The following is a 21,690-nucleotide window of genomic DNA, read 5'->3' as shown; positions in this document are numbered from 1 at the left end:
CACCAGGCAGTGTGTGTGTGTGTGTGTATTTTGAAAACTTCTGTGCATTTCGAAATGGCTCCATTATGCTGATCAGCATATAGCAGCGTGGGTCCTGTAAGCCTACATATCTAAGACAATGGGTAACACTTTAAAAGGTGTCTAAGCAGTGTCAGGCTGAGCTGACAGAGGGACTGTGAGCAAGGCAGCGCATCCTGGGAACTGGCTCCTTACCTCCAGTCTTCTGAGTGTCAGCCTTTGTCAAGTTGCTGTAGGTACGCTTTACGGAAGGAAGGCCGAGTCCACACCATGCTCTTAGCCCTCCCCAGCACCATGGTGGTTTCTAACTACACCACCCACTGCTTCCCACAGGGCCTGGATTCCTTCTGAAAACATTCAGGACATCACAGTCAATGTTCACCGACTGCACGTGAAGCGCAGCATGGGCTGGAAAAAGGCCTGTGATGAGCTGGAGCTGCATCAGCGGTTCCTCCGTGAAGGGAGGTTCTGGAAATCTAAGAATGAGGACCGAGGTGAGGAGGAGGCAGAATCCAGTATCTCGTCCACCAGTAATGAACAGGTGAGTCACCGGTGTCGGTAAGAAGGTCCTGCTGCTGCTGCTTCTCCACGTGCCCTCCTCACTGTCATAAACAGGTTTTGACATCTTCTTTCCCTTTCCTACAAACATCTGTAAAGTTCTCTGCACAAGTAACCAAACCAGTGCAAAGATGTGAGTGGGTAGAAGCGACCTGGAGCCTGACCCAGCCAGTGGGAGGAGAGTAAGTGTGCCGCTCAGCTCTGCGGGTCCACTGGCTTTCAACCACAACCCACCGCAATAACGAAGCAAGTGGCTGCTGAGTGGATGGAGGACGCCCTTCTCTCCTGCGGGTCCACTACAAGTGTTTTCAACACAGAGGTATTCCCTAGTGTGCCAAATAATAAGATACCACTCTTATAATGCCCACAGCTGAAGGCCACTCAAGAGCCAAGAGCAAAGAAAGGACGGCGTAATCAGAGTGTGGAGCCCAAAAAGGAAGTAAGTTGCCCGCCTCACAGTGTCCAGGTGGCAATCGAGAGAGGAAAGAGTCTCAAAGTACGCTCAAGACAGTCAAGTAATATCCGTCACGTTAAGGCCCAGTCTCCCGACTCCTGTCGTTGTGGACTGCTGCTCGACCAGCACGCGAGTGCACAGTCTCCATCCCCAGTAAGCAGCCGGGGAGCAGAGGCCGGGGAGCAAGCAGGGCGCTGCTGCGTTCCCCAAAACCTGGTGTTTTCATGGCATTGTGTAGGACAGAGTTATCTGATAAACCCATCATGCCAACCAACGCTAAAGCCAAGGAGACCGTGGTCAAGCTTTCTTTTTCTGTCTGAATGGAACATGTTTTAAAGTTGTAAATCTAGATACATGCCAGACACATCCAGGGAGGTGTGATTTAGGACTTTAAGAAATGACTAAAGTTGATCATGATTTTACAGTTTACAAACCAAAACTTTAGTTTACTTTAAAAGTAAAATCCATCATGTTATAATGAAGTTATAGAGTTTTTGTTTAGAATTTTCTTAAGCTATTAATTCATTAATTCTATAATTTTTCATTCACTGGTTGGGGCTGGGGAATGTTTTTTTAGTTGTAATAAAATGTAACAAGAGACCAGCTTAATTACCTGGTTGGTAACAACAGTGTGTGTGTGTGTGTGTGTGTGCGTGTGCACATGCTTGTGTGCATACACTGAATTTTTTATCTTAACTGAACCAGGGTGAGTTATATTACCCTGTTTTGCTTCTAAACACTTTAGGAACCAGAGCCAGAAACGGAAGCAGTAAGTTCCAGCCAGGAAATCCCCACAATGCCTCAGCCAATTGAGAGGGTGTCAGTGTCAACCCAGACCAAGAAGTTAAGTGCCTCTTCCCCGAGAATGCTGCACCGAAGCACTCAGACGGCGAGCGATGGCGTCTGTCAGAGCATGTGCCACGACAAGTACACCAAAATTTTTAATGACTTTAAAGACAGGATGAAGTCGGACCACAAGCGTGAAACCGAGAGAGTGGTCCGGGAAGCGCTGGAAAAGGTGGGGCAGCTTCTCACAGGCGTGGCTGAGCCAGTATTCCTCGCAGTCTGTGATTAGTAATCCTTCCTCACTAACACCTTTTATGTGAACCAAAATAGTGGGAACAGAGCCTAATCCCGACAGCAAGGCCTTGTGTACGTGTGTCTGATCTGTCACTGTCTTCATTTCAGTTGCGTTCTGAAATGGAAGAAGAAAAAAGACAAGCTGTAAGTAAAGCTGTAGCCAACATGCAGGGTGAGATGGACAGAAAGTGTAAGCAGGTGAAGGAAAAGTGCAAGGAAGAATTTGTAGAGGAGATCAAGAAGCTAGCAGCCCAGCACAAGCAGCTCATTTCTCAGACCAAGAAGAAGCAGTGGGTGAGTACACGGTCCCCGCTGCTCCCGGAAATGTGACCGTATCTGCTGTGTGAGGTGAGCTTAGAGGGAGCGGCGCAGGGGAGACATCTGGAGTGTCCAAGCTGAAAAGCTGTGTCCTTGTGCCAGGCATTTCAGTTATGGTAGCTTATAGAAATTGCTTCCTCTTGCTTACAGTAAGTGTATGTCATTGGTCAGTAGGACCGGAAGTGTCAAGTCCTGTTTCTAAGCCTCTCTTCCCCTTGGGATACAGGCCCCTGCACACAGTCCCATAGTCCTGAGGGAACTACCTCGTGGGAACAATTGTTCCTTAGCTCCTACCTGGTTTTAATATAGATGATATTCTATATAGCATTTCATGATAACTCTTCCTTTTGCCCAGCTTCTATTATTAAGATTGTGTAAATATCTATAAGATCTTGATGAAGTATGTGGTAAGAAAAAATTGTTATAAAGACTCAGCAAGGGCATCTAGACACATGCACAGAAACCTGTATAGACACTTGGTGGGAGGATCTGCTGGCTGAGGTGTGCTAAGCAAGCATCAGAAGGTCCAGACGCCACAGTGGTGATTCTGTTCTACTGAAGACACTAGATATGTTGAAGGTTGAAGACATGACCCTGAGTTCACAGAAAATCAAAAGGAAATAAGAGGGGATGCTGGAGGACTGCTCCTTAGCCCTCGCAGACAGGAGCGCAGTGTACACTTCTGACTTGGTTAGACAGGCATTTGAAGGCTTCTGACACTTAATGTTGATTGAAGCCCCATGGGGGCAGAGGGGGGTCGTCCTAAATCAGGATCCAAACCCCAGCTTTCTGCTCAGAATGTTGTCTGCCACCATGGTAATGACTCATACTGGGAACAGAAGAACACAGACAGATGCCAGGTGTAGGGAGGTGAGAAGCATGCTGGGAGACCAGGAGGTGAAAGAAGTTAGTCTGTAGCTCTACCCCAAGATTGAAATTCCGACCTGAGTGGCTAACCCATGCACCTACCTCACTCTACCGTCCCAGCAGCAGTGCGACAGGAGCTGCCATTGTTGATAGAGCAAAATCACAAAACTCAAATGTTAATTTTGACAAAAAAATGAAACAAATATTATAACCAAGAGGAAAACTGGAAGGTTGAATTTTTATCAGCCCACTGTAAGAGAATGTTCTAGGTCCTCCTTTGTGACTCTAGGTCACCATCAATCTGTCAGCCCCGGTGCAGAGGACCTCTCTAATCTTGTGGGTTAGAGGCACAGCCTGGTCACTCTGGCTTTGCTGCTTCTCCTCCCTGCAGGCATCTACAGTGGTGCAGCCATTAGCTCACCAGCCCTGCCTGCTTAAAACTCAAGCAAGAACTTTCCCCTCGTGTCCTCTCCACCTCTGACAGTCTGGCCTCAACACTCCCTGGTGGAATAGTGAAGAAAGGGTCTCTGTAGGTCTGGGTGTGGCTGTACAGTCCTGTGGTCTCCTAAGGCATAGGAGCCCAGCATTTAATCCCGAGTGCTGGGTGTCAATCGTGTATGCAGTAGAGGGATTCGATGTGTGCGAGAACAGAGCTGCACATGCCCCTCCTTAGGACCTCAGAGCTGGTCAGGAAAATGAGGGAGGGAAGAGGTGCAGGAGGGCAGGGAAGAGCTGACGTGGAGCTGGTGGAATGCACCAGAAGAGACCCCGGCTGATGCAGTGCTGGGACGACACCTGAGCTCTTACCATAGGGCCCAGTCCTTCCACATAAGATCCTCCAGTGCACATGCCTCTGTGGGCTAGCCTGAGCCACAGAGAGCTTTGCAAGCCTTAGCAGCATAGCGTTCCCTGAGCTGTTGATGCTGGCCTCATATGTGCCCCCTGCCCTGCAGTGCTACAACTGTGAGGAGGAGGCCATGTACCACTGCTGCTGGAACACGTCCTACTGCTCCATCAAGTGCCAGCAGGAGCACTGGCACGCAGAGCACAAGCGCACCTGCCGCCGGAAGAGATGAGCCTGCCTGCCACCCTCATACACAGCGGTTTTTGTTCCCAAGAAGCCAAAATTGTTTAGAATTTGCTTCCCATTTTGCACCAGCCTTTAAACACTTTTCGTGGTGAAATTTTGCACAGTAGTTTAAATCTTTTGTTAATGCTCCTCCGGCATTTTTCGGGGGCTGAAGTAACATCAATGGAGGGTATTACTCTAAATAAATCTAATTGAGGATTTGTTGCATTTTCAGCAAATTTTAAAACATTTTTAGGTTTTACAGAAATTTTAACCTTTAAACAACAGATCTTAAAAAAAACACCGACAGGTGAATACGAGTGAGTCTAACAGAGACGGAACAGAGCTGAATGTAAGAGCAGCAGATGCTTCAGAAGAACAGACTACCTGGCCGTGACCTGGCCGTGACCTCGCTGAGCTGGTGTTGTGCAGCTGGCTCTCGGCTCACGGGCCTGGCCTGTGGCTGTGCTGGCGGCTTGTGATTGAATATAGGGAACAGGGTTGACACAGCAGGGCTAGCCCTGCATATTTTTTCTTAAATATTTCCCAATTGTGTTTTCATTATTTCTTTTCAATATATAACTTTTATAACAAATTATTAGCTTTGATCTTGTAGTTTAAAATTGCAGGGAAACTGGGGTAATCTTTTACTGAGCTGGATCTTAGAGAAAAATGAATATTTAAATTTTAAAGTTTGCACATTTCATCTTTGTCCCGACATGAGTGCTTGTAACAAAATCAGCAGCAAAAACAAACATCAAAAGCCAAAAAACTACCTGTACTCAGAACACGGAATTACAGCTGAGGCATACAAGTTTATAACTGAGTCCCCTCCCTCCCCGGTGCCACCCTAACCCAGCCCTGTGTCTCCTCAGAGGAGAGAGCACTTGCGGGTCACAGAAGCCGTTGTGTTGTAGGGAGGGTCATTGCTACTAACGAACTCCATCACTGTACACAGTGAGAATGCATGCTACTTTCCTTGTATTAAAGATACCGTGATTTGTATAAAGTCTGTATTCTGCGGGGTGTCTGGTGAAGAAGCATTACAGGTAGGAATGGATCGATAGTTGAATAACATTTTTTTTATACATAGATATATAAAAGACAACCAGGAAAATTAAAATTCTTTAAAACTATCTCACCAATTGTTTTTGTTCTCCTCCAAGACCCACCACAGACCAAGCCAAATTCCCACTTTACTCTTTAGTTATTTTTGAGGTTAGAGAAATAATTTGTAAATATTTATTTAGACCTTTGATATTTATTAAAGCAATTACTCACAACAGAAGTGAAGGAGTCGGGAGAAAAGCCTTTAAGACAGTTTTCTCCGGTCCATCAGGGTCACTCTAAAGATGAAAGGAAGGAGCGTCTGTGAGACCTCCTCCACCGGTGCCCATGCTATTGCAGACGGTGTAACTACTGCCACACGGGCTGCTCTTTTGTACAAACCACCCGTGGCCCAAGAGCTCCCGCCAGGTTTTCCGGCAACTGCAATAGCTCGGCACCACCGCCCCCTCCTCGCTGCCGTTCCCATCCCTGCTGCTGCGCTGCCTGAACAAGGACACTTGACAGTCTTTGGTTGTTTCCAGGTTGTCAGACGTCGATCCACCCTGTGAGAGCAAGTCATTGTGGGAATATTTTGGTGTGAAATCATTCCAGAGTATGTACTATTTACCTGATAGCTGCATGAAAGTGAGGTTCCTGTTACTTTGGCTTCTTGTCTCTGTCGACACGGCTGCACATTTCCAAGTTACTACAGTGTGAAAACTGTGTGTTAAAAAAAAAACAAAATTAAAAAAAGAGATTGTGGCCTGGTTTTGTAAAAGTTTTAGGTAAAATTACAATTGATTGTTTTAGGAATCATTAAAATTTTCTGCAATCATAAAGCTATATCAAGGTGTTGAGTTTAGCCACTCTGCACATTGTAAGTACCCATCGTGGCTGTCCAGTTCTATGATGCGTTCTGGCATTTTGTAAGCTGCTCTGACTAGCAATATATAGATTTCATTTACTGTGTTAACATTGGTTAATAAATGTATTTAAAAAACCCAACAACTCTTGTCAATACCTGCTTTAGTTCAGGTACTGGTGCCAGACACAACACGCTGCCAGTGCAGCCAGTGTCGGGAGCTGGTTAAGACAATGACTGCTCTTGCAGAGGCCAGAGTTTATCCCGCGTGGCCCCTCACAAGAATCTGTCACTGCAGTTCCAGGGAAGCCAGGTCTTCTTCAGACCTTTGTGGACACCAGGCACACACATGGTGCCCACACTACGCAGGCCACACATCTGTACACATAAGTGCACACAAGGGGAGACTTAAGTGTATTCTGTGCAGCTCTTCACTTCGACATTTATATCGGATTCCATGGGTCAGGGCAAGCCATGCACTCATGCCTGCTCTTGACAGGAGCCCTGAGCAGCAGGGACATCGTGCTCTCACTGGGGATGGCAGATGGTGCCGTTTTACCTGTCTACATGCCAACATCAGCCCTTCTTCATGTAGTTTCTGTGTGGTTTCAGCACTGCCATCCAGAAGTGGAATCACAGTTAGAGAGCCGGTCTCAGCTTGAACTTCCTGTAGGAGACTGAAACTTCCAACAGTCGTCACACAATATTCTACTTTGTCTTTGTCATTAAGCATCAAGCTCACCTGTGCTAACCCAAAACAAAGAAGCAAACACCTCACACCCTCGACACCAACCCCAAATCTAGACCTTAACAGTTGTGTTCAGAAAGGTTTTCAACTGAGAAATCCTTAAGTCACAGGTATGAGCCCATGACAGTGCAGACAGAGTGACAGTCTCACTCTGGCCAGCGGAGACCAGAGTTGAGTCAATGTGGTCCTTGTGCCTGGAGACAGAAAAGCAACTCACATCTCCTGGTGCTTAAAAACCTGCAACAGGACCCTGACAGAGTGGCTGCATCCTAACGCATCAGAAGGAAGCCTTTCCGTTAGTCTAGCCACCAGCACCCTCTCTGATGGTCAAGATCAGGAAGTATAGACAGGTTAATTCGAAGTGATTTGACAATGATCCTAGATGTGCTTGAGTGAGTCGCAGAACTCAGTCTCAAATCCATGTTGGCTTAACTGCAACGTCCATTTTTTTTTTAATGCATCTGCTATGCCAGACTCAAAAACTTAATGACCGTCTGACAGTTGTCAAGAAGTGAGCTAAGTGATACCTGTCACCTCAGCTGGCTTCTCCACCCCACCCACCCCTCACTGACTGAGATGGTGCAGCAGCAGCTCTCCCTGTGTCGTCACCCGGCCTGCTTTAGAACTGCACAAACCCAGTGTCCGATGGCCTTGTTCATGCACTGTCAGGTCCCACACTCAGCGCGGCATCCCTGACAAGTTCTCAAGTGCTGCCACTCTGAGGACTGCAGATGAATTACCAGTGTCGGGCCGTATACCAGCGTGCAAGACATTAGGTTTTACAGAAATTCTATAGCTGCCTCATGCCCAGAGTCCCCTTGTCCTTCAGGTTAAGAATTGTTGACCCAGTCAAAGTAGTGAAACGTTACTACACAGAGAGGAAAGGGAATTACTGTAATGGAGGTCAAACTGCTCAAACCTACAGACACCTGCATAGCTCACCCGGGGACTGCAGACGTCAGGATCCGTGGAGTGGGTCTGCAGCTTGGGAGGCTGGAGGTTTGTTTGCTTGTGACCTTCCAGGTAGTACAGAGTCAGCTGACCAGAGACCATCACTCTTTTTTTTTTTTTTTTTTTATTAACTTGAGTATTTCTTATATACATTTGGTGTTATTCCTTTCCCGGTTTCGGGCAAACATCCCCTCCCCCTCCCCTTCCTTATGGGTGTTCCCCTCCCACCCCTCCCCCCATTGCTGCCCTCTCCCCAACAGTCTAGTTCACTAGGGGTTCAGTCTTAGCAGGACCCAGGGCTTCCCCTTCCACTGGTGCTCTTACTAGGATATTCATTGCAACCTACGAGGTCAGAGTCCAGGGTCAGTCCATGTATAGTCTTTGGGTAGTGGCTTAGTCCCTGGAAACTCTGGTTGGTTGGCATTGCTGTACATATGGGAGACCATCACTCTTAAGAGATAAGTTTTGAAGTTGTGAAAACTCGGATGATGAGTGTTACTGCACCAAACTCCATAAAACAAAAATGCTGTGACAGGGACATAGAATGCTACAGAACTATAGAATTCTACAGAACTTTCAATTCCTTAGTAGGCATATTGTAAAAAAGAAAAAAAAAAGCACAACCAGGTAAAATTAATGTTGTGTCCCATCAAACATTTATAAATAGCCTAAGCTTACTACTATTATGTGGGAGGCAGGGTCTCACATATTCCAGACAGGCCACAAACTATGTGACCTTGAACTTCTGACCTTCAACCTGTGCTGTCAGTGCTGAGATCGCAGGCACATACCACTGCCATCAGCCATAGTCCATTCTGAGCATGGAACCCAGGGCTTTCTGTGTGCCAGGCAAGCTATGCCCTCAGTTCTAATCAAAAATTATGCTTGAGGCCATTTGCATTCTTAGTTTGTAATTAACCTTTCAAAATCTACTTTTTTATTACTTCCCTCCATTGTCTCCACTGAAACTAGCTGCTAATGGCTAGCTGAACCAGTGACCAACGGCTTCTTCTGTCGTAGACAAGTACCAGTCTCTTCTGACTCACTGTGGCATTCACCAGCATACACATTTTAGAATGCTTAGGAACTGCAGAGAAAAAAAAATTAACTCTTGCTATAGTTTGAACCTTTTTGAGGCTATTGTAGTCTCAAATTTGAGAGCCTAGAAACTGTCTGGTCACCAAATTCTAAAGGAAAGTGAGAGATATTCCCCATCCCAATGGAAACCTGTAGTGTGACAAGGATTAACCTTGAGGGGGTAGGTAAGGCAAAATTGTACTTGCAACCTCTAACGCTAGGTAAGACAGACCCACAGGGAGAAGAGCATGTGCGGCTTTCTTGTAGGGCCTTACTGAAATCCCAACACTCAGAGACCCGGCAAGACCCAAGCAGGATGTGGAACAACAGGTGAGTGTGGAAGGGGCTGTTGATGGGAACAGGCAGAAGATGAAGGCTTTGGGGAAGAGACCAAGATCAAGACCTCATGCGGTTGTTGGCCGTTCCCTTAATTAGGAATGTTCCTCCTTGGGGTGGGGGCAAGTGTCATTCAGGGGAGGTTCATTCTCCTGATTTTAGGAGGAAAAGGGTGACAAGACATCCTTTGTACCCAGCCCTCATGCACAAGTAGAGCATTCAGGCTGTATTTCACCACTCTTCAGGGATCCAGGAGAATGCTGTGACCCAACATGGATGGGCTTCTAAAACAGTCAAGGGAAAAAATACAGAGAGAATTCTGCTTGGCAGGAGTCAGGGATGGAGTTAGTAGTGAATGGACAGAATCCCAATCATGCAAGAAAACAATCATGTCCAGCGAACAGCAGCAACGTTGTGCAGCTCCTCAAAGTGTTCACCTAGTGGATCTCACCCTGTCCTTACCAGTATAGAAAAGACTAAAAGCAAGGACAAAAATAACAATGAACGCAAAAGCCCTCACAAATACACCTCACACCGAGAGACCAGCCCACTCCCACCAGGACTGCTGTTCCAGCATCACCCTTACTGCAGCCTCCCCTACAGACTGCAGGGGTGGAGGAAACCTCAGGTACAATTGACTTCTGTGTCCTGTGCCTCCTCTACACAGCAACACAGTCGTTCTTCTGGTTGCTGTGAGAAAATACCTGGCGAAGGAAGGAAGGAAGGAAGGAAGGATTGATTGATTTATTTCTGGTTCACCATTCAGGGTTTCAGTCCATCATGACAGAGGAAAGGTACAAAGACAAGAGAGAGGAGGCGGCTTCCTGGCATGTATCTGCAGCTGGGGTGCAGCTCACTTCCCCCTATTTATTCAAAGGCCAATGCCTGTCAGTAGTTTCTACCCACATTTGAGGTGGATCACCCTTCTCTACAAGTAGCCTCTAAAGCAGCGAACTAAGTCCAGTAACAATGGAGATTAGCCATCACATAAACACCCAGTCTGGCAATCTACTGTGCTGAATGTCTGTGAATGTGGCATGCTCAGCCAGCCTGTCATCAGAGAATTTACAATGCCTGAATGAGATGTACAGAAGATACTGTGAGAGACCAAGAACATGTCAGCAGTACATTGGGACATGATGCCAGGTGACTGCGGGTAATTAAAAAAAACATGGGAACTGAAATCACAGTTAGAGGACAACTGATAGACAAAAGGTAGACTCCAAGCAGGACTGTCAAGGATATAAAGAAGCCAAAGTCCTCACCCACCCAGAATAACCAAATGTCAAACGAGGATTTGGGACATGGCTCAGTTGACAAAGTGCTTCCTGTGATAATTTAAGAAGTTGTTTGATCTTCAGAACCCGTGTATAAAGGCCAGGTGTGGTGTTATACATCTGTAATTCTAGTGCTGGGAATAAAGACAGGTGGATCCTGGGAGCTTTCTGCCCGTAGAGCCTTGTCTATTAGGCAAAGTCCAGCTATGGGAAAATCCTGTCTTAAAAAAAAAAAGTAAAAGAAAGAGATAGATAGATAGATAGATAGATAGATAGATAGATAGATAGATAGATTGTGTGTGTGTGTGTGAAATCAGGTAGTCACTTCAGGAATGTTACTTCGAAGTTACTTGGAAGCACTATACAGTATAGCCACATGGTCCAGCCATTTTACTTCTGAGCATGTATACCTCAGAGAAAGGAAAGCACAGGCGTCTTAGCTATGTGCACTTGGTCACAGCAGCGTTGCCCATCAAAGTCACAGAGTGTGTCCCAGAAGCCAACCAAAATGTGGTGTGCACATTCTGCAGTGGGCCAAAGGCAAGCAGTGCATCGTGGTTGCACAGCAAGAACACTCTGCTGAGAAAAGAGACAGTCACAGTAGTTCACATGTTTCATGGTCCCAGTTTTAGGACATTTCAAGAATGAGCAAATCTGTTAAAAAAAAAAAAAAGGGGGTGGGGTGGGAGGTAATAGGATGAGACTAGAGTGAGATACAGTGACTGCCACAGAAAAGAGCCTCTCATCCTGGAGTGAGTGGCAATTTCTCTGAAACAGGTTTGTGGTGATGGTTACTTTCCTCTAAGATGTACAAAAAGCAATTTAAGTTCAAGTTTTATATGGCGATGATATATGACTTATTTCAATAAAGCTGTTTATAAGCATTCTCGAACATGAATGTAAAGAAATTTACAACTTTCTTTTTAAAAAAAAGTTGTTCTGTGGGTGTCTGTCAAAGCAGAAAAGAGTATTCAGTCTCCTTGGTCACATCGAAGTGGACACAGGAAACATGAAAGGCACTTCTGTGTCAATGCAGAACAAATGGTTCACCAGGTTCATTTCACTGAACATGCTGTAAGTCAAGTTCCGTGGTGCCTCGTCTGAGAGAAGAGACAACCACCATTGATGTACCAAGAGCCAGTGTGAATACCTCAGATATGATTTTAGCCCTTGAATATACACTGGCCTGATTAACACTAGACAGGAAGAAGTGATGGGGTAAGAAAAAGCACAATTTGGAGCTATGCAGCATTTTGTTTTAAGCACTGGGCTTGCCTAGCGTGAGAGAAACCAACATTCAATCTCCAGCACTCAAAACCAAGCACGGTGGTACTCCTGTAATACTAGCAGTGAGGAGACAGAGGGAGGGTGACTGGGAATTCAAGATTACTCTCAGCTCTACAGCCTGAACCACACGAGACCTTGACTTTTAAAAGTTGTCATTTGAAAAAGCAAAATGAAAGCATTGATATCAAGACAGGACCTTATGATGTGTCTCTGAGTAAAGTTTTAAGCACCAGCAAAAAGTGTAGAGGAAGATTCCCAACATCATACACAGAGGATTCAGTTCCCAGTTAATAGAACCTGGAACACTAGAGAAGCAAAGGCCTCAGTGACAACAGAGATACAAGTGCAGCCATGTGTCTTAAAATAAATGCAGAATGAACTTGTAGTCAGCATCTTCCTTAGCTCAGTGAGGAGAACAGGTGTGCGACTCTGGGACTCCCAAAGCCACCAAGAACAGAGTTCTAAAATCCAATTATTAATAGCTGAATTAAGTCTGTCACTGAGTAATAATACATCCAGAGAATTTGCTTCTCTCTGGGTCAGAGCAGTCTTTTTCTATAATCCAGTCTGAAGTAGCTCACAGACAGTAAGAGGCAGACGCAGGACGGCAGCAGCCCTTATTCACCCATAAGGACTCATCTCCTGTCTGGGAGATGGCTCACCCAGTAAGAACACACAATGCTCTTGCAGAGGACCTAAGCTCGATCCCCAGGGCCCACATCAGGTGACTTAAAACCACCTGTAACTCTAGCACCAGGGCATCTGACACCTCTGGCCTCTGCAGCCCTCTACACTCACATGCACATACTCACACATGTAGAACCAATGAACCGAGCTTGATCCCTAGAACTCACGTGAAGACGGAAGGAGAGAGCAGAGTCCATAGTTATCCTATGACTGCCTCATGCCTGCACACCGCATGGTGGAGACACATATACACACTGGAAACAAAAAGACATGACAAATTAAACAAAAATTAAAGCTAGCCAGACATTCTACCACAGATGGCACCATCTCCAGCACTGCAAAAAGGTAAAAGAAAAAAAATTCATTTGTAATATTTCTTGTGAAGTTTGAGGGGTGTGAAGCTACTTTTCAGCAGAAACATGGTAACTTGGCACAACGTTATTTAAACGTGCAACCATCCTTATAATAGTAAAAAAGTAAATTCAGAGTACCAATAGCAAGAAAAAAATGCTTTGGGGGGGCTATTGGTATTTTTTTTAAAGCAATTGGTGTAGATGAAATATGAAGTACTTTCAAGTAATATCTGTCAGAATGATAGATGTGTTTATTATTTGATTTATTGATCTCATGTTTGGAAAGCCATTGAATATATGCACTTATCACACAGGGAATGAATGATGTGATGTTAAAAGTAGGATATGGCTTCCTCACCCAGGCTAGATCAACTGCCAGATATCCTCCCACGCCCTACAGCCTGTCTGCTTTCTAGGAGGTCTGCAGTAACCAGGGGCACAGGAGGCCCACCCTAACCAGAGACAGCACTGCCTGCCTCCAAGAGGCTGGCTCCAGTCAGACACCCAGGCCAGTTAACACCATAGATAACCAGAGGGCAAGAGGCAAACACAAGAACATAAGTGAAAGAACCTAATGCAATGTGGCACTATCAGAACCTAGTTCTCCCACCATAGCAAGTCCAGGATACCCTAACATGCCTGAAAGCAAGATAGGACCTAAAATCCTATCTCATGAAGATAATAGAGGCCTTTAAGGAGGATAGAGATAACTCACTTAAAGAAATACAGGAGAACACAGGCAAACAGGTAGACGCCCTTAAAGAAGAAACAAGTAAATCCCTTAAAGAAATACAGGAAAATACAAGCAAGCAGGTGAAAGAATTGAACAAAAGAGTCCAAGAACTAAAACTGGAAATAGAAACAATGAAAAAATCACAAATGGAGGCAACCTAGGAGTTGGATAAGTCAGGAAAGAAATTGGGAGCTACAGATGCAAGTATCACCAACAGAATACAAGAGATAGAAGAGAGAATCTTAGGTGTAGAAGATACCATAGAAGATGTTGACACATCAGTCAAAGAAAATACAAAGTGTAAAAAGCTCCTAAACCAGAATATCCAAGAAATTTAAGACACAATTAAAAGATCAAACCGAAGAATAATAGGAATAGAAGAGGGTGAAGAATCCCAGCTCAAAGGGCCAAAAACCATCTTCAACAAAATCATAGAAGAAAACTCCCTAACCTAATGACAGATGGCCATAAATGTACAAGAAGACTACAGAATCCCAAATAGATATTGGGTCAGAAAAGAAAATCCTTGTTGCATAATGATTAAAACACTAAATATACAGAACGAAGAAAGAATATTTAAAACCTGTAAGGGGGGGGGACAACAAAGTAACATATAAAGGCATATCTATCAGAATTACACTAGACTTTTCAACAGAGACTCTAAAAGCCAGAAGATCTTGGACAGATGTCATCCAGACCCTAAGAGAATAAAAATGTCAGCCCAGGATACCCAGCAAAAATTCTCAATCACCATAGATGGAAAAACCAAGATATTCCATGACAAAACCAAATTTAAACAGTACTTTTTTTTTTTATTAATCCATCCCTACAGAGGATACTGGAAGGAATTCTCCAACATAAGGAGGGCAACAAAACACCAACAACAAGCACAAGAAATTAATCATTTCACAACAAACCCAAAAGAAGAGAATCATACATACACAATACCACCTCTAGCAACAAAAATAGCAGGAACCATCAGTGTTTAATAAATCTCAACATCAATGGACTCAATTCCCCAATAAAAAGATACAGGCTAACAGACTGGATAGGTAAATAGGAGCCAGCATTTTACTGCATACAAGAAGCCCACCTCATTGACAAAAACAGACACTAACCTTAAAGTAAAAGGCTGGGAAAGTTTTTCCAAGCAAATGGTCCCAAGAAACAAGCTGGAACAGCCATTATAATATCCAGTATAATAGACTTTCAACCAAAAGTTATCAAGGGAGATGGAGGACACTTCATGTTCAAAAAAATCCAGCAAGAGGCTTAATCCTGAACATCTATGCCCCAAAGCAAGAACACCCACATTTGTAAAAGAAACTTTACTAAATCTCAAAACACACATTGAACCTCACACAGTAATAGTGGGAAACTTCAATGCCCCACTCTCCTCAGTGAAACTAACAGAAGTTATGAACCAAATGGATTTAACAGATATCTACAAAAGTTTCACCCCCAAACAAGAGCATATATACCCTCTTCTCAGTTTCTCATGGAACCTTCTCTAAAACTGACCAAATAATTGGACACAAAACGAGCCTCAATAGATTCAAGAAGATTGGAATAACCCCATGCATCCTATGACATCACCACAGACTAGGCTGGACTTTAATAACAAAATCAACAGAAAAGCCCACAAACTCATGGAAATTGAACACCTCTCTGCTTAGTGATAACTTAGAGAAGAAATAAAGAAATCAAAGACTTTGTAGAATTCAATGGAAATGAGGACACATCGCACCCAAACTTATAGGACACAATGAAAGCAGTGTTAAGAGGAAAATTCATAACACTAAGTGACTTCATAAATTAGAGTGATCCCATACAAGCAACTTAACAGCACACCTGAAAGCTCTAGAACAGAAAGAAGCAAATACACCCAAGGAGTGGACAGCAGGAAATAGTCAATCTCAGAGCTGAAATCAACTAGTTAGAAACAAAGAGAACTATACAAAGGACACAAAGAATTGGCAAAACCAAAAGCTAGCCAGATAAATCAACAAGATAGATAAACCCTTAGCTAAACTAACTAAAGGGCATAGAGACAGTATCCAAATTAACAATATCAGAATTGAAAAGGGAGACATTATCAATGGGAACATAGGAAATTCCAAAAAATCACCAGAACCTTCTACAAAAGCCTATACTCTACAAAACTGGAAAATTTAGATGAAATGATTTTCTAGACAGATACCATGTATGAAAGTTAAATGAAGATCAGGTAAACTATCTAAACAGTTTCCTAATCCCTAAGGAAATAGAAATAGTTATTAAAAGTCAAAACCTTCCAACAAAACAACAACAACAACAACAACAATGCCCAGGGCATGATGGTTGTAGTGCAGAATTCTACCAGACCTTCAAAGAAGAGCTAATACCAAACTGTTCCACAAAATAGAAACAGAAGAACAGAACCTAATTCATTCTGTGAAGCCACAGTTACTCGGACACCTAAACCACACAAAGAGTGAGGTAGCCCAGACCTATTAAAAAAATACATGATATGTACTCACTGATAAGTGAGTATTAGCCAGAAAGTACAGAATAGTCACGATGCAACTCACAGACCATAAAGAGATACAACAAGCAGAAAGGCCCAAGTAAGAATGTTTAAATCTCATATAGAGGGGAAGGAAGCAGTCACAGGAGGCAGAGGGAGGGAGGGACTTTGTTAGGAGAGGGGAGAAGGAGGGAAGAGGGAACAGTATCAGGTATTGGGGGAGGACAGGAGAGAAATATGCAACTTTGGGGGGTGGGAGGTGGGGGGAACTTCTAGAAAATACCAGAGTCCTGGGAGGTGACTCTCAAGACTCAGTGGGGTTGACATTAGATGACATGCCCAACATTGGGGAGAGGGAACTTGAAGAGTCCACCTCCAGTAGACAGACAGGGACTTAAGCAGAGGGACAGAGTTACTAACCCACAGTCAAAATTTCTGACCCAGAATTGTTCCTGGCTAAAAGAACTGCAGGGAAAAAATGGAGAGGAGACTGAAGGAAAGGCTGTCCAGTGACAGGCCCAACTTGGGATACATCTCATGGGAGAGCACCACAGCCTGACACTATTACTAGAACTATGATGTGCTTACAGACAGGAGCCTGGCATGGCTGTCCTTTGAGAAGCCCAACCAGCAGCTGACTGAGACAGATGCAGATTCTTACCCCCAACTGAAGTTGGGGGCCCCTATGGTTGAATTAGGGGAAGGATTGAAGAAGCAGAAGGGGAGGGCTTTCCCATAGGAAGACCAGCAGACTCCCCAGGGAGTTCACAGAGTTTAAGCCATCAACCAGGGAGCATACACAGGCTGGTCCAGCACATATATAGTAGAGGACTGCCTGGTGTGGCCTCAGTGGGAGAAGATGTGCCCAATCCTCTAGAGACTTGAGGCCCCAGGGAAGAGGGATGCCTGGTTGAGGGGAACACCCTCTCAGAGGCAAAGGGAAGAATGAGGTGAGCAACTGTAGAAGAGAGGATGGGGTGGGGTCAATGACTGGAATGTAAATAAGTAATTAAAAAAATAAAAAGTAAGACGTTCAAAATTGCAGGCTGCCCAAAGACAAGGACTGTGAAGCATTCAGACAATACCATATCATTCTGTTTGTTGTGGTACCAGACCATCAGTCCAGGGCCTACCAAGATAAGCCATAAAGAAACCAAGGTGTAAACTGGAGTGCATGCTGCACTGCTGGGTTAAAAGGCACTAGGTAAGATCGACTTCCACAGTCAGCCTGTATTCACCAACATGGAAAGACACATCAGAGGTAATATAAATAGTTAACCAAAACAAAACTTTCTCACTGACTGCTTCAGAACTGCCACATTTGAACCAATCTGAACCACAAATGTCTCAATTCCTACTTAAAATTTTATTCTTTGTACGAAATGATTTGCTGTTCCCCTAACAGCCCACATATAAATGTTGAGCTGTTGACTACCAAGTTCTGTTACTCTCTTTTTCAAGTGTATCATTTTTACCTAAGAGGTCTCTACATATATATATATATATATATATATATATATATATATATATATATATATATATACCGACTGATAAAGGTTTGTTTGCCCCAAGTTAACTTTTGATCCAGATGCAAGATTTCGTGGCCTTGGTGTTTGTTGAACCCTTACCAGCTACACAGAAGAGACCCTAAGGAGAAAACCACCAACACTATGAATCTGAGACAAGACCACCTGAGGGCAGGAGTGACATTATACACTAACTGATGAGCCATCTTGTTCCCCCTTCCTAGACAACCTGAAAGATGGATCATTTGGGTGATAATCAGTACCCGTGGATTATCGAGGCTATGTGCTCTGTGAACCCCACCTTCATCTCTCTGCCACATCTAAGGAACTCATTTTGTGTAAAGTCATACAAAACCTTTCAACCTTTATAAAACAGAACAAGCCTTTTTAGATGCTAATGCCTGAATGTTTGAAGCAAACTTTAGATGGGTCAGAGGGAATCATCCACATTGAAGAGGATCACAGGACCCTTTCAAGTTGCTTCTCAACAGCAACCATAAGACAGCACCTCTAAACTATGGCCTGGGGAAAAAAATTGGCAATTTTGGGAATCTCTTGTTTTCTGTGAAACTTGAGGTCTGGGTTATTATCCTTTTTTGTGTGCTACAACCCTGCACTTCTAAATGAAGAAACAGGGCTATCTGCACCAAAGGGGACCCAGTGCTGCTGTACTTGCCTCTAACAATCAGGAAGTTCCCACCAACCCCAGGACCACCTTTCACTCACTTGTACATCTAAGCTTAGCCAAGCCCCACACCGTTCTCGGGGGGCTTTGGGTATACTCTACGCTAATCTGAAGAAACAAAAATGTTACGTCCTTGGAGCTGGGGATATGGCTTGGTCAGGTCAGGTTTCTTTGCTAAGAAAGCCTAACAACAGTCAATCCACAGCACCAACATACGGAGCCAGGCACAGCCTGGTGTACTTTTGTAATCTCAGCACTGGGCAGGCAGAGAAAGGCGGATTCCAGATAGACAGCCTGATTTAAAAAATAAGGTAGAGAATGCCCGGGAAGACCAACATCATCAAACTCTGGAGAACTGAGGAACACACACTCACACAGAGCCACGGGGACACACAAATGTTCCATCCTTTCTGTTCATGCCCTCTTGGGGGTTTTCTATCAGGAGCCCAGTTTGCACAGCTTCCTCACTGCCTCACATATTTTAACTGGAACTGTTCAAAAGCTAGGGACTTATGAACTGCATTTTCTGAACTGTTCCAGAAACCATGATGAAAAAGGACCAAGTCTTGCACAAGTTCCTTAAGCCCAAATGGAAACTCTTACACATGCATTCAGTGGACCTAGAGCTAAAACGTTATTTATTTATTTATTTATTTATTTATTTATTTATTTATTTATTTTTGCATAGGGTCTCATTTAGCACAGGCTAGCCTTGAACTTACTGTATAGTCAAGGATGACCTTGAACATCTGCTCTGTTTGTACTGAGTATCTAGCCTACTGGTATGCACCAATGTGCCTGGCTTAAGGATATTTTTATAATGAACAGTGGGCAGGAAAACATAAGTTGGCTCCATTGAAATCACTAAAATTGGGGGGTGTTAGGATTCCTTCACACCGATAGTAAGAGGTTAAGGGAGTGACCTAGCAGCTCCGTACTCACATTTGATTAGACTCCTGCATGTCGTGGGGAAAGAGGACACAGCTTCCCCAGAGAGCAGTCTGCTTCCTGTTGTAGAGATGAATGCACTTGGAGGCTGCACTGAGACTTCTTTCACTGCTCGTGGTCTTGAGTCTGGGAATGCTTCGTTCAACATCCGCAGCACAGTCAGCATGCGTGGGAGTGCAGTTTAAGTGAGTGTTGACTGACATCCAAAAGAGACAGAACTTGAATTAAACACTTTGACTCCTCCTTCCCTTCAGTTCATACTTTACCATCCCATGGATCATTTGATGGCTCCCCCAGGAGATCAGTGAGGGGGTGCACACACAGCAGACATGAAGGTGAAAGGATGTGTGTCTCTCCATCTTAGCCAAGTAGCCAGGCATCCCAGGGTATGGTATCTGTGTGCCTCTTCTTTCTTAGACAGACTGACTGCCTCTGGGATGAACCCTGGTGAAATAGGCACCATCTCGCCAAGTTCACACAAGGTGCCTTTAGATTTCTACTGTTTCTACTTGGAAAGCCAGAACTCAGTGAAAATGACCTAGCCATTGTCTGGCAGAGGTTAGATACAAGATCAGTTAGTCTTATTTCAAGGAAAGGAGCCAAGAGGGAATGTTCTGTGGGAAGCAGAGTCAAGATATGACACAAGTCCTCAATCCAGCCAGGTGACTTGGCCTTGCCCATCATGGAAACACATTATTATAGCAAAGTAACAGCTCACACAAACATTGGCACCATGTCAAACCATTCGCCGAGAGAAAGAAAAATACTGCTTGTATGTTGCTTGATTTTGTTCACCAAAAGGATCAACCCAAACGATCAAAAAAAAAATCAGTGAGTCTGCCACTGAGTGGACCTACCTGCCTTGACGTGGATGTGTGTTTGCCCCAGGGAAATGAGAACATGACATCTTCAGAGGTTTTAATAATGCAAAGATAACCCAAGAACTATGGGAAATGTCATTAAGGATTCCACCAAGACATTCTAGCATAAGATAGAAAGCAATATTTAAATGAGAAGAGTGGTCAGGAGGTCTACCTACAGATGAAGCAAGTTATCGTGGCCATCAAAACCCATGTGGAGGCTGAGGGATGCTGCTTCATCCCAGACCTTCTCCCACAGAAGTTGACCCACAGTTTCCATGTGGATGGACAGACTGTTGGATCTCAGCATATTGAGATGTCACAGGGGATTCCTAGGACAGAACAACTGATCAATAACTGATCAATAACCACAGTGCTACAGAACATGCCCTAGAAGTGTAACGTTGTCTTAGAGGGCACAGAGTGTGCAGACCACCACAGTAAAAGACGCTACAGGTGCAAACATCAATACAAACACAAGTCCATAGGCTGGATCTTAAGTGGCCTCCTTCCGTAGGCACAATTCTCATGGTCACCTGGTTTCTACTTGACCAGGTATCAGGGTTGCCATCTGAGAAATCTGGGCCTCTATAAAAGCACCCTTCCTTGCAAGAGTCTGTTTTCCCTTGATACTGCCAGACAGGTCGTGTAAGTTTTGCATGCTTAAAGCAGCACGAATAGTTGTCGTCTCAGGTGTAACCAGGGCATAGGCGAGTGCAACTCCAACACAAAGACTTTAAGCTAACCCTGTGCTCTGCACAGATGCACTTCGGTTCTGAGCCTATGGACTAGCTCTGACTTCTGTGCAGAAGCCAGCTGTAGTTAATAAAGAAAAAATGGAAAAAAAAAAAACTTAGCTATCACTCTTCAGGAGATGGGCATCTTGACATGTGTACACAGGGTTTCTCTCCTTGGCCTGGAACTAGGGTCAGGCTAGCAGGTGAGCCCCAGAAATCCTGCTTCTGCTTCCTTGGTGCCAGGCTTAGAAGCACATGTCACCATACGTCACCATACCCATCTTTCACATTATCATTTATGTGTATGATCTGCACAGGGGTGTGGATTACGGTGTGCTGGCGGATGTTAGAGAACAACTCTGTGGAGTTAGTTCTCTCCTGTAACTCACATGTGAGTCCAGGGATTGAACTCTGGTTGCCAGGCAGTGTGGCAACGGCTTGACCAGCTAAGCAATCTCTCTAGGCTCAGCTGACCTTTTAGAACCATCAGGTTAAAGATCAGGTAACTAGTCAAGGCTTTCCAAAGACAAAACTGTGAAGCAAAAGATAGAACTTTTGGTTAAAACCAAGCAATGACAGTTTGCATTGGAAAGAATGTCCAGACATGCAAAGTTCCCCATGACACAGAACATAGAAGGGTTCACACACAGGAATCTGCTTACTCTGTCCCAAACAGTTACCAATAATCGGTACACTTGCAGCGAGA

At 44.4% G+C, this 21,690-nt stretch overlaps 1 protein-coding gene across 10 annotated transcripts in view; it reads left to right on the top strand.

Annotated features, from left to right (window-relative positions):
- Positions 1–6,416, top strand: part of Zmynd11 (zinc finger MYND-type containing 11) — an 88,393-nt gene extending 81,977 nt beyond the window's left edge. For 4 of the 10 annotated variants that reach the window (XM_032884983.1, XM_032884982.1, XM_032884985.1 and 1 more), the window contains 5 exons: positions 352–559; positions 947–1,183; positions 1,776–2,048; positions 2,219–2,404; positions 4,249–6,416. In XM_032884983.1, coding sequence (XP_032740874.1) covers positions 352–559; positions 947–1,183; positions 1,776–2,048; positions 2,219–2,404; positions 4,249–4,371 — 1,027 coding nt within the window. In that variant the 3' untranslated portion in view covers positions 4,372–6,416. The remainder of the gene's footprint in view (positions 1–351; positions 560–946; positions 1,184–1,775; positions 2,049–2,218; positions 2,405–4,248) is intronic. The other 6 variants (XM_032884986.1, XM_032884989.1, XM_032884984.1 and 3 more) reach the window with 3 other exon arrangements.
- The last annotated feature ends 15,274 nt before the right edge of the window (positions 6,417–21,690 follow it).

The sequence above is a fragment of the Rattus rattus genome, chromosome 14 (genome assembly GCF_011064425.1).
Source record: "Rattus rattus isolate New Zealand chromosome 14, Rrattus_CSIRO_v1, whole genome shotgun sequence".
NCBI classification, from domain to species: Eukaryota; Metazoa; Chordata; class Mammalia; order Rodentia; family Muridae; genus Rattus; species Rattus rattus.
This window is presented reverse-complemented; position numbering and strand designations above follow the sequence as displayed.